At 43.0% G+C, this 14,397-nt stretch overlaps 1 protein-coding gene across 1 annotated transcript in view; it reads left to right on the plus strand.

Moving 5' to 3' along the window:
• The window catches only part of LOC124711449 (myrosinase 1-like), a 538,885-nt gene that overhangs the window by 286,755 nt on the left and 237,733 nt on the right, over positions 1 to 14,397 (plus strand). The window contains exon 2 of the mRNA XM_047241532.1: positions 4,300 to 4,597. Coding sequence (XP_047097488.1) covers positions 4,432 to 4,597 — 166 coding nt within the window. The 5' untranslated portion in view covers positions 4,300 to 4,431. The remainder of the gene's footprint in view (positions 1 to 4,299; positions 4,598 to 14,397) is intronic.

The following is a 14,397-nucleotide window of genomic DNA, read 5'->3' on the forward strand; positions in this document are numbered from 1 at the left end:
GGGCTATCCGAAACATACAGGAGGCGGCGTGGATTGGCCTCCCTATTCGCCAGACATGAACCCCTGTGACTTCTTTCTGTGGGGACACTTGAAAGACCAGGTGTACCGCCAGAATCCAGAAACAATTGAACAGCTGAAGCAGTACATCTCTTCTGCATGTGAAGCCATTCCGCCAGACACGTTGTCAAAGGTTTCGGGTAATTTCATTCAGAGACTATGCCATATTATTGCTACGCATGGTGGATATGTGGAAAATATCGTACTATAGAGTTTCCCAGACCGCAGCGCCATCTGTTGTTGACAATTGTAACTACTGTAATTTCGAAAGTTTGTCTGCCTGAAAATGTACTGTTGTCCCAAGCATATTGCAACAAACGGTGTATTTCTATCGCTGCTCGTTTAGTTTTTATTGCCGTTTCAAATATACCGGTCATTTTTGAAACACCCTGTAAATTTCTAATTAAGTATCTTGTAAGAAAGAGTTAATGAAAAATGTTTAAATTTAAAAAAATATCAGAAATTAATTTTTTCCCATCTTGATGTATTTTACGCTTCGCGGGAATGCTCCTAGAACTTGGACTTTTGTTTAAAAGTTTATGTTATCCAGATATTGAATCCATGGCATCCACTTGGCTTGCAAACGATCTACCTCAGCGCGATGCTGCGCCTTCGAAACGACGATCTTGTTTTAGGGTGTGAAAGACAGTTGGAAAAATTTGAAAGTGAATTTTGTTGAGACTTTTTGAGAGTTGCATGGTACTCCTTTGGGAGAGTAGTATGGTGCCTGAACGGTCAGACATCTCCGATACATACATTTGTGAGACACAGGGCAACTGCTCCCGACGTTTGTCTCATAATGAATGTAGAAACGTTGTCCGAACTCCCACGAAAATCACTATTTGAGAGTAGAGAGTGTTATGAAAGAGGAACGCTGCATGTAATATTTGAGTTCTGGCCTTCACGCCCTACGTAAATAAAAAAGAAATACATGAATCTGAAACTTCCTGGCAGATTAAAACTGTGTGCCCGACCGAGACTCGAAGTCGGGAACACAGTTTTAATCTGCCAGGAAGTTTCATGTCAGCGCACACTCCGCTGCAGAGTGAAAATCTCTTTCTGGATACAAGAATCTGTTTGTCGTGCTGTTTCCTTGCTAGCTCCAGCTCAGAAATACGTGTATTATTTTGTACCAGCTGTATACAGATTTATTTAAATAATTGTACATGCTAGATGTGTTTTGTATAGGAAATTAATTAATAATTGTGAACCCTCAGGTGAAAACTCGCTGGTATAATATGAAACATGCCCTGATAAAATTCAAAAAACGTGAACTCACAAAATTTTTAAGTTGAGTGAAAAGAAACATGTTTTTTTACAGTTTGGTATAGAAATTACCATATATACTCAGATATTTCTATTATTTATAAATAATGAAGAAAACAACAGCAGGTGCTACAAGAGAATATAGGATTCAGTATTATACGAGGCGTGTTTTTTAAGTAAGTACCGTTTTGAAATTAAAAAAAGACATGCTAAGATATCTCAATAATTTTATTTTTACGTGAAAGCCTGTACCTTAATCTACTTTTCTACATAATTTCCGTCAATATTGAGGCACTTGTCATAACGTTGTACCAGTTTATGAATACCCTCCTCATAGAAGTCTGCCGCCTGACTTGTTAACCACTGCATCACCACTGTTTTGACTTCGTCATCGTCTTGAAGACGCTGACCGCCCAGGTGTTTCTTCAAGTGCAGGAACAGATGGTAGTCACTGGGCGCAAGATCGGGGCTGTACGGAGGATGATCTAGAGTTTCCCATCGAAAAGATGTGATGAGATCTTTGGCCTGATTCGCCACATGCGGACGGGCATTGTCTTGTAGCAAAACGATGCCCTTGCTCAACTTCCATGGACCGTTACTTTGATTCTGGTGTGACGTAGGCCACCCATGTCTCATCGCCCGTAACAATTTGGCTTAAGAAATCATCACCGTCGTTGTGGTACCGCTCAAGGAAAGTCAATGCACTTTCTAAACGTTTGGTTTTGTGCACGTCTGTCAACATTTTCAGTACCCAACGTGCGCACAATTTTCGGTAATTCTTTTGCTCGGTCACAGTGCCACACAAAACACTACGAGACACATTAGGAAAAAGAGGAAATCGTAACGCTTCTGTTTTCTCTCACCTTCTTGTCCACTTCCTGCACCAAACTTTCACTAACGACCAAGGGACGCCCACTCCGTTGTTCATCATGCACATTTGTGCGGCCATCTTTAAATGCTCTCACCCACTTTCTTACCATTCATAAGGTTTTCTCCGTAAACTGCACAAATCTCACGATGAATATCGATCGCTTTTAGGCCTTTAGCTGTAAGAAATCCTATAACAGCGTGTACTTCACAGTCGGCGGGACTCACGATTATCGGAGGCATCTTAAACACTCAGTACACAACGTAAACAAGGATGAATCAGACTGTAATGGCGTCAGCGCGTTGATTAAGGTACAGGCTTTCATACAAAAATAAAATTATTGAGATATCTTAGCACGTCTTTTTTAATTTCAAAACGGTACCTATTGAAAAAAAAACACGCCTCGTTCTTTCCCTGATGTGGTTATAGTCCTCACAGTTCTTTAGAAAAGATGCATAAAAATCAGTTTAGAACAAAACATAAAGACAAAGTAAAATTGCTGGCACCTACATTGCTATTAGAAACAACATACTGAACTGACATGGTCTGAATATCGTATAATATTTTTATTGTATTATTGATTCTTGTCTGGCCATTAAAATTGCTACACCAAGAAGAAACGCAGATCATAAACGGGTATTCACTGGACAAATATGTTATACTAGAGCTGACATGTAATTACAGTTTAACGCAATTTGGGTGCATAGACCCTGAGAAATCAGTACCTAGAACAACCACATGTGGCTGTAATAACGGCCTTGATACGCCTGGGCATTGAGTCCAACAGAGCTTGAATGGCGTGTACAGGTACAGCTGCCCATGCAGCTTCAACACGATACCACAGTTCATCAAGAGTAGTGACTGGCGTATTGTGACGAGCCAGTTGCTCGGCCACCATTGGCCAGACCTTTTCAGTTGGTGAGAGGTATGGAGAATGTACTGGCCAGGACAGCAGTCGAACATTTTCTGTATCCAGAAAGACCCGTACAGGACCTCCAACATGCGGTCGTGCATTATCCTGCCGAAATGTAGGGTTTCGCAGGGATCGAATGAAGGGTACAGCCACGGGTCGTAACACATCTGAAACGTAACGTCCACTGTTCAAACTGCCGTCAATGCGAACAAGAGGTGACCGATACGCGTAACCAGTGGCACCCCGTACCATCACGCCGGGTGATACGCCAGTATGGCAATGACGAATACACGCTTTCAATGTGCGTTCACCGTGATGTCGCCAAACACGAATGCTACCATCACGATGCTGTAAACAGAACCTGGATTCATCCGAAAAAATGAAGTTTTGCCATTCGTGCACCCAGGTTCGTCGTCTAGTACACCATCGCAGGCGCTGCTGTCTCTGATGCAGCGTCAAGGGTAACCGCAGCCACGGTCTCTGAGCTGATAGTCCATGCTGCTGCAAACGTCGTCGAACTGTTCGTGCAGATGGTTGTTGTCTTGCAAACGTCCCCATCTGTTGACTCAGGGATTGAGACGTGGCTGCACGATCCGATACAGCCATGCGGATAAGATGCCTGTCATGTCGACTGCTAGTGATACGAGGCCGTTGGGATCGAGCACGGCGTTCCATATTACACTCCTGAACCCACCGATTCCATATTCTGCTAACAGTCATTGGATCTCGACCAACGCGAGCAGCAATGTCACGATACGATAAACCGCACTCGCGATAGGCTACAATCCGACCTTTATCAAAATCGGAAACGTGATGGTGCGCATTTCTCCTCCTTACACGAGGCATCACAACAACGTTTCACCAGGCAACGCCGGTCAACTGGTGTTTGTATATGAGAAAGCGGTCGGAAACTTTCCTCATGTCAGCACATTGTAGGTGTCGCCACCGGTTCCAACCTTGTGTGGATGCTCTGAAAAGCTAATCGTTTGCATATCACAGCATCTTCTTCCTTCGTAGTGTGGCAACTTTAATGGCTAGTAGTGTATTAGAAGCAACAGTACTGAACTGACATGGTCTGAATATCGAATGATATTTTTATTGTATTATTTCATTCTTGTCATTTGTAGCAATTATTATATATACACCATGAATAAACTCTTATGTTCCCTAAACTAGAGGTAAATTTCATTTTCAGGTTTGGTTCGCCGTCGGCGACTGACGTGACGCGTTCCCTACCTCTCTTGGTGGTGGGTGAGCCTCGAGTAACGCCGACTCTCTCCCTTTCTTCCCGCCCGCCTGCCTGCAGCAGCACTGAGTAGTTCGTGCGATGGCCGCCACCGCGGCGCTGGCGCTGGCCGCGGCGCTCCTCGCCCTCTTCGGCCTCTCCCGGGGCTCCCCCCAGGGCGGCCTGCCCAGCCGGGACTTCCCGCCGGGCTTCATGTTCGGCGCGGCCACCGCCGCCTTCCAGATAGAGGGCGCCTGGAACCTCAGCGGTAGGTCGTGCTCACTTGCAGCTCCCCTCATGTTCCTTCTTCTCAACAGGCTCTGTCACAGCTACCCGCAGAAGCGCAGCAGAGGTCAAAATTAACACGTGTACAACAATAGTTAGTTTTTGAGTACAGGTCAAAGGACATTTTACACAGTTGGGCGATGAGTATCTCGTAACAAGTATTCAAAATGTCGAAATATTGTGACAGGTTAAAAGTGTTTGCTCGGTGGCGGCTCGAATCCGGAAGCTTCCCTTTCATGGACTGTGACCAGCTGAGCCATCCAGGCGTGACTGACCACCCGCCCTCACAGCCTTACGTCAGCCAGTACCTCATAATCTAACTTCCAAATTACGTAGAAGCTCTCCTGCATGCTATACAGGACTAGCAGACAGGATACTACACAGCAATGGCTTAACCACAGCCTGGGCGATTATTTCTAAAGTGGTACATACGTATCAGGGTGGTTCATTCTGGGAACGAGAGTTGTGTTAGCAGAATCCAAGCTGTGACCACAGTCGTGCCCCCATAGCTCAGCCACTAACATAACTGCCAACCAAACGCGAGATTTCAGGTCCCAGTTCTGGTCTGGAAGTTTCAGAACAGGTGCACAGTGAAAGTTTCATTCTCAATAAGAATCATCCTCTACTTAGCTCTATACACACTGTACGATCACAAGTATCCATACACCTATGGCTGGACTTAATATGGGGTGTGTCCACTCTTGGCTTTTATAATGGCGTCAACTGTGCTGTGGACACTTCCACTGAGGTGTCTGAATGAATGCCTGTGCACGATTGGCAGCCTACTATCCCCCATCTGAGTTAACGAGCACTTCGCTATCATTTAAATATACGGCCGAAAGACTCAGCCTTCAGGAATTGTGAAACGGACTCTGTCGTCCAGGTCCATGTGCCACAAAGAGCGCAGATTCGCCACGAGATGGAGAATTCACAAGGGTCTATTGTGCTGAATGAGGCCTAAGTGCTGTAGTGTGCGAGTCATAGGGAAACACCGTAGAAGCTGTTTGTGGCCAGGGAGACGTAGCAGCGTTAAATATGGCGGACCTAAGATCCGCCATAAAGGGAAACATTTATGAAAACTATTTAATTCTGTAGTAATTCAGAGAATGGAGCCACAGTAATTTTAATCTACCATCTTTCATAAATTTTGATGGTGACCCCAATAAAACTTGAATATTGATCGTATCTATAATAGTTTGGGATTTACTGTTAAAGTTAAATTAACAAGTTTTGTAACAAAGACCTGAATACTGTAACCTGAACGCTTTGGTCGATCTTAACGATCGACATTTCATGTAAAAGCGCATCATTAAAATGACAAACGTCGTAAATATCAACTCTGTAACTTTGTTTAAAAGCTATAGATTTAAATTATCAGTATTTACGGTTAAGCATCAGATCATCATTTCCTCCACACAAAACACATTGAACGATGACACCATTACACCTTATTGAATCGTTAGGTAATAGAATATTTGTTGTAAAGCTTAGTACATAATAGTTACTTTTGTTCTTTATTTATTTATTTATCAGAAAGCACATTCGTGTAAGGCTACTGGTCATGACATTCAAAGTTAAGAAGGAAATTTTGGTCAAGCTTTCATTATTTAAATATCTTAAAATGCAAAATAATGTGGAATAAGCTGTAGCCCATCAGATGGACGGCTTCAGGGAAGGGAACTGCGCTAGTCAGTTGAGCGAGGATGTTCGGCGTGCAGGAAACGCGGCCGGGGACGGGCAGAGGACAGTGCTGGTGGAGACGCGAAAGCGGACGGTCGGCCATTAGGTGGCTAGGAAGTGAAACGGCTTAGAAAATGTCGCGTTGTGTGGTATCACGGGACTTAGTCTCTGAGCGGTGAGCAGCCGCGCGCCTGGTGTGAACTCTAACTTTTCGTGTGGTTACCGAGGTGGAGTATTGGGCTTGTAATTCGCGATGAGATTGTGAATGATCGAAGTTTGTCAAATGGATAAGCGCTCGAGTGTAATAACAATTCTAAATACGACCACTTTCGCTATTAGTTTCCTTTCAGAATAAACATTATTCTAACCAATCGCTACTGTGTGGCCTACATCATTTATGGGTCGTTAATTTCGCTCCCGATATTATTATTACTGTTGTTATATGTTACATTAACGTTGTATGTTTCATACAATTTCCCAAACTTGCCACCTGCCAGACAATTTAACCAAAAGGGCCCAAGTGTCTAATTTAGGGCGTGTAATGCGACACGTGCAGTTTAACCCCTACACGAGTCTGAACCAAGACATTTCGAGGAAGAGGAACCGCATGTGAACCCGAACATCTTTGGAATGTTAGGTCACACCCAAGAGCCGAAACCAGAGAAGGTGGTTATTTTGGACGCTGGGGTCTGGTGCGAAATCGACGTTCTGACTTATCCGAAAGGTGTACGTTTCGGTTCAGGCGTGACTCTTGGCGAGCCAGTCCACTTCAAGAATGTAATTGTCCACAACCTGTTGCCTCACAGACGCTGCTTTATGACGGGGTGCACTGTCATACTGATACAAACACTCATTGTCTCTAGACTTCCCCCACTGCACACAGTACACAATGATGTAAAGCGTGCCCAGATCCTTCCACGTGTACCCTTTCTTTAAGCACAATAAGGCGACCATGCCCTGACCGCTAAAAGCTGACATACCTTGAAACGTCCCCTTTGAACAATTTATACATGACTGTCCTTAAACTGACACACAATATTTTGTTAGCGCAACGCAATCTGACTTTCAAAATTCCCTACAAAAGAATGGCCCTGACTAACATTAAACTATACCTTTCACAAGTCACTTACCTCACAAAAATCTTCGCTGCTCAAGCTACTGCAATACAGCGAGCGCCACTACTGCCAGCTAAATAAAAGATTCAAACTATGGAAGGCACTAACTACTGATAGGGATAGTTAGCAAATGAAAGATATTAATAGAGAACAAACAATGTATTTACGTTGATATCATCATATATAAATATAGCAGTTCATGACAAATTTCAAAACTCCGCCATCTCTCTCCCCACATCCACCACTGCTGGCGGCTCACCTCCAACTGCGCAACGCTACGCGCTGTTCACATCCAGCTGCCGCTGCCCAACACTACAATGGCGAGTATTACAACAATGCAAAGCAGACACAGACTGCCCACAGCACAGCCAGTGATTTTCATACAGAGGTGGCGTTACCAATAAAAAAACCTAAACAGCCTACTTACATAGCCCCCATGCTCCCCACAAAAAATTTTTACAAATTGGATTGGGCAGTGGCCAATACAGATTTGAAAAAAATTTTTCATAATTACAATAACAAAGAAATCAAATGCACACACTTATTGATACAATGTTGGTCAAAAGCTAAAATTTTGTCACAGTCCATAAAGACAGTCCTGATCATTCATTACGGTAAAATAGCGTTTTTCTCAAAGTCTGAGCAGTAGAAGAAAATGCACACGGAAGTAGTGGATTTCCATGCAGTCTTGAAGAAGTAGTGTTGTCCTTCCAACGGAAAGACAGTGCTGACTCTCGACATGCAGACAAACGTTGGGTCACAACAGAGCAAACCCACAGCAGAGTCATTCGAAGTTTGGAAGAATATTGGTAGGTAGGTCATCACAGAGCAGACCCACTGTAGTCCTGGTAGAGATTACGGTATTGGTGGGACACCAGAGGTGCAGACCCACTGTAGTCCTTGTAGAGATGGCCAGCAGCCATCTGTTGAGATTGTGCAGGTGCACATTCACCATCGAAGAGTCTTGCGGAGAATATAGCAAGTCCATAAACCACCACTTGTGCACTCACAAAGCTTTTGGAATTGTCCTTAGAACCAGCAATGCTGTTATCCAGTCCCTTGCTGAATTAGTAACACACGTGCATAACAGTCCCTACTTCTCACATATTGTCCATATACTATGACCAACAGAAACGTGTGCAGTGAAATGTAACTAACAAGTTAATAATATCATGAACTGGTGACAATTACAATTTTATAACATAAGAATACAATAACAAAGGTACAAAACACATCATTAAAAACATAATAATACAGATAACGTTTGTAGTAATAGGGGCTTTACAAAAGAATAGAAATAAACACATACATCAGTGTTACAGGAATTATGACATAAGTAAATACATAAAAGATCAGAATAACTTTTGAAGCTTTTGCTGTGTTTGTCTCTGATTTTGTTCCATTGTGTCTAACTTTTGAAGCTTTTGCTGTGTTTGTCCCATTTGTTGTATTAATTGTAATAACAATGCATTGGTGTCTGAAACATGTTCCTCAGTGCTTTTCGGCAGTGAATTTACACCGGAAACATTCACATTTTGACAAGCAGAAAATGTGTCTTGACTTATTTGAGAAAACGGTGAGGATCCAAAACCTGAATCTACAGTATTTGCGAGATCGTGTCCTGTCATTTCGGCTTCCTGAGGCGAGCTATTGCCGACCGATCGATCGATAATGCTTCCCTCTTCACTAATTGTTTCACTGTCCACGCCATTGTTTGACGCCCGCTCCATTTCCCTGTGCACAGTTACCAAATTACTACTTTGAACATTAGTAAATTCATTACTCTGCGGCGCTGATAAGCTACGCTCGTCGTCACTATTATTTCTCAGTTTAGTTTGGAGCCTAGTGTTACGTTTTTCACACGCCATAATTGTCACAATATTTCACACGATAACACAGAAAAGCACAATTTGAAGTGCAAGAATAGGAGAACACATTAACATAGCACTGAAAATAATATCTAGTTAATTGCAAGCGTAGCTACGAAATACTTGGTGCAAATCTATATGCATGCCACAACTGTTTTACTGTACAACAATGAAAGGCTACAACTACAAAGGAGATTCTCTCTATAATTACGCGCTAGCAATAAACAAAATCTACACTAATTACACAAACTACAAGAAAAAAATCAGAAGATTCCAGTAAGGTATCCTAGGCTAAGGGTCGACATATGAAACGTCCCCTTTGAACAATTTATACATGACTGTCCTTAAACTGACACACAATATTTTGTTAGCGCAACGCAATCTGACTTTCAAAATTCCCTACAAAAGAATGGCCCTGACTAACATTAAACTATACCTTTCACAAATCACTTACCTCACAAAAATCTTCGCTGCTCAAGCTACTGCAATACAGCGAGCGCCACTACTGCCAGCTAAATAAAAGATTCAAACTATGGAAGGCACTAACTACTGATAGGGATAGTTAGCAAATGAAAGATATTAATAGAGAACAAACAATGTATTTACGTTGATATCATCATATATAAATATAGCAGTTCATGACAAATTTCAAAACTCCGCCATCTCTCTCCCCACATCCACCACTGCTGGCGGCTCACCTCCAACTGCGCAACGCTACGCGCTGTTCACATCCAGCTGCCGCTGCCCAACACTACAATGGCGAGTATTACAACAATGCAAAGCAGACGCAGACTGCCCACAGCACAGTCAGTGATTTTCATACAGAGGTGGCGTTACCAATAAAAAAACCTAAACAGCCTACTTACAACCTTCACACCACCGGCTCAGGACTTCGCTGCTGGCACTACACGAGATGCCAGGTAATGCTCTACAGGATCCACCACACACGAACACTACCAATGTACCGTCACAGGGTACAGAGTGGCTCAAAACTCCAAATCACTCGTTTCCAGTCATCCACTGTCCGCTGGCGTCGTTGTCCACACCACCTCAAGCTTTGCTTAGCACTGGCTAAGGACATGTGTGGCTCATGAGGAGCCTCTCCACCACTGCACCCCATTGTCTTTAACTCCCTACAAGCAGTCTCTGCGCTACCTAAACTCCTGGTAGCACCTTGGAACATTCGAGCCATTCCTTCTGCTGATTTCATGCGATTTATTTATTTATTTATTTATTTATTTTTTTTGCGACGGCTCTCTGCAATGGTCGACTGTCCCTGTCCATGAGTACTTACGGTCTGCCAAATCATGGTTTACCAGTGGTTGTTGCCTCACAGTGACATCCCTAACAGTCGACTTGTGCAGCTTTAGAAGGGGTGAAATGTTGCTGATCGTTCTGTTACTCAGGTGATATCCACCGACAAGTCAAGAGATCCCTGCCGGAATTCCCTGCTGTTTCTGCTCCCCTGCTGACAGCGCAGTCCTCACCCGCCTCCTCCTCTATGGCGTGTCAGCCACTCGTGACATCTAGTGGTCAGTTCCGCACTACGTACGGGTGTCCACATAGTTTTAATTACACAGTTTATCCACACATTCCACGGGCGTTGCACCCCAGCGCATTTTCAGATACCCCCAGTTCGTCTCGCAGCCCTTATGAGAGGCTGACGAAGTGCCTCTGCATTAGTAACTGTTTTAGGTGGCTCCAAAGGACTGAGGATGGGGGACGTGAAGGTTGCTTGCCCTTTCTCACACGATATCCTGCTAACGATAGATAAATGGCAACAGGTAGATTCCATATTCCTAGATTTCTAGAAAGCGTTTGACACGGTGATCCTCTGCAGACTGCCAAAGTAGGTCCTAGCGTCCGAATTAGGATCCCAGATATGCGAGTCACTTGAAGCCTTCTTAATAATACAACACAGTACGTTGTCCTCGACGGCGAGTGTTCACCAGAGACATGTCTATCGCTAGGCGTACCCCTAGGGAACTGTGACAGGGCCAGACTAGTCCTCGATAGACAAAAATTATCTGAAGGATAGGTTAAGCAGCAATTTGCTAGTCTTCTGATATCATGTAATGCACAGGGAAGCATCTTCGTTGAATGACTGTAGAAGGACAGAGGATGATTTGGACAGACTTCCTGTCTAGATAAAGGATTAAAAGGAACATTTAGTTCTGATTTAGTAAAAAGCAATGGAATTACAAGGCTACAAGTAACTATTTGAATACTAATACAAACTTTAGAAATAGTATAGAATTTGATCCTACAGCTCGTTGCGAAAGTTTACTAAAATATAAAAAATATTTTAAAAACTTGAAAAAAAATTATGACTTCTTTTTATACTAGAATTATGATTAATCCATGTTAAATAATCTTTAACAACAGTTTTACTGTTATTTACAATAATTTTGCAAATGTCATGTTGCTCTAAATGTAGAAAATTCTAAGTTTACGCAACTGAGTAGGAAAGAAATTCCGTAATCTTGGCTATAGTTTCCATTCAATTTCATCAAGAAGGTGAAAAGTTAGCAAATGTGAAAGGAATTAGAAATGTGTCTCCACTTAACCAAAACTATTTCATATGTCACATCCATTATGGATGACGAACTTCAAATGTTCTTTAAATTGGCGATTTATGTGGGTATGATGTGCAACCAGTCGCTTTATGAATTTCATATGATTTATTATACCATCAGCTAGTTGTCGACCCACTATATCCTCATCATCAGATGGTAATGTTTGTTACAGAAACGCATATAGCTGCACTTGGTGCAGAGAATAGAGAATAATGCCATCATCTGATAACGAGCCTGCAGTGTCACGAAAACTATTTAATCGTAGAATGGATTGTCTTAAAACTCCAAAAGGGTGTCTGGTTGTAAGTCATATCTTTATAAACGGCCTATTTCAAACAGCCTAGGAAGAGGCCTTCAGATCATTGAACTGGCATGAATGAGAAATTCACATAAACGGATCATATATGGTTTGCAAATAATAATGTTATCTCGAAGAACTTCAAGTATAGATAGTTACTAAACAGAGCATGTATACAGTAGGCCTGAAGATTAGTTAAACTAAGATCACAGTAATAGTATGCTGATAGGAAAATAAAAATATTAATGATGAAGCTATTGAAATCGTTCCTGAATTTATACATTAAGGTGAAATGAAAACAAGAAGCAGGTGGATACTTAAAGATATAAATGGAAGGGTAAAAATGGTGTGAAGTTACATGGAAAACTGAGGGTTGTTTTGAATATGAATTGCCAATGCACTTCAAAGGGCAAGACGGCAACCACATTGCCAGTACTCAGTCACAAAAGTGACCCATGGAAATTGTATGAGCAAGACAGTTCAGTAACTGATTGTTGTCCAATGAGCAATGGAGTGATTTATGCTGGGCATAATGAGAAGGCGCAGTGGTGACAAAACAAGACAGTATTCGAGGATATGATAATGTTCAGTATAAAATTCATGTTGAGAATGGCAGAGGATACAGTGAGGTGAGATGAAGGAAGGTGGGTGAAGTAGGTTCCTTACTGAATTCCCATAGAGTGTGGCCTAATGGAAGACGCATTCACAACAAAGAAACAAGAAGCAGGACAAACATGGATGTGGACCTCTGAAGGCCGTAATGTATGGAGAAGTCTAGAACAGGCCTGTATCCAGCAGTTGGTGTTAAGTACCTGTTGACAGCGGTTTGGAAATGAATATCTTTGGGTAAGGCTAATTCCAGCAGAATATTATTACTCACATATAAGGAGGCACATTGCAAGTAAAGACGTAATGGAAAGAAAAAGAACATGAAAATATTTTATCCATAACATTAAACATCGTCGGTAGGGCACAGGGAACACATCAAATTGATGTTCAAATCTGTTTCAATGCATTATCTGCTAATGAGGTATTTTTCCACATTTGAAGGAAGGCAACACTCCATGCAGATTGGGGATTACAAAACTCTTACTCCTTAATGAAATATGCACATGTTTCAGCACAATTTGAAATGCTTATTTACCTGTCACACAAGATGGTTTAAAGATACATGTTCATCTTTTTAAACATTGATATATATAGGGACTACTTCGACATGAAACAAGGGTTATTGTAATGTGTTATGCTATAAATTTTTTACTATTTTTGGAATGGAGAACTTCAGTTAAACTCAGACTGTACATAAGAACCATAATTCAAAAATTCCTGAAAGCGAAAGAAACATCATATCCTGTAAAGGAAAACATTCAGTACAATCCAACTTAGGAGTCTATACTGGCTTCATTAAGATTTTGTTTAGCCTTTGCCAGTTTGACACAGCTACAAATATAAAAATGCCATTGACTGAAATAATGCGTAAATGTCAAATGGTTTGTGACACCATATGCAGTATTTCAGAATACAATATGGGCAAAAGTTGAATCCTCCTCAGTATATATACACTCCTGGAAATGGAAAAAAGAACACATTAACACCGGTGTGTCAGACCCACCATACTTGCTCCGGACACTGCGAGAGGGCTGTACAAGCAATGATCACACGCACGGCACAGAGGACACACCAGGAACCGCGGTGTTGGCCGTCGAATGGCGCTAGCTGCGCAGCATTTGTGCACCGCCGCCGTCAGTGTCAGCCAGTTTGCCGTGGCATACGGAGCTCCATCGCAGTCTTTAACACTGGTAGTATGCCGCGACAGCGTGGACGTGAACCGTATGTGCAGTTGACGGACTTTGAGCGAGGGCGTATAGTGGGCATGCGGGAGGCCGGGTGGACGTACCGCCGAATTGCTCAACACGTGGGGCGTGAGGTCTCCACAGTACATCGATGTTGTCGCCAGTGGTCGGCGGAAGGTGCACGTGCCCGTCGACCTGGGACCGGCCCGCAGCGACGCACGGATGCACGCCAAGACCGTAGGATCCTACGCAGTGCCGTAGGGGACCGCACCGCCACTTCCCAGCAAATTAGGGACACTGTTGCTCCTGGGGTATCGGCGAGGACCATTCGCAACCGTCTCCATGAAGCTGGGCTACGGTCCCGCACACCGTTAGGCCGTCTTCCGCTCACGCCCCAACATCGTGCAGACCGCCTCCAGTGGTGTCGCGACAGGCGTGAATGGAGGGACGAAT

This window comes from Schistocerca piceifrons, chromosome 8 (assembly GCF_021461385.2).
Source record: "Schistocerca piceifrons isolate TAMUIC-IGC-003096 chromosome 8, iqSchPice1.1, whole genome shotgun sequence".
Taxonomy (NCBI): Eukaryota; Metazoa; Arthropoda; class Insecta; order Orthoptera; family Acrididae; genus Schistocerca; species Schistocerca piceifrons.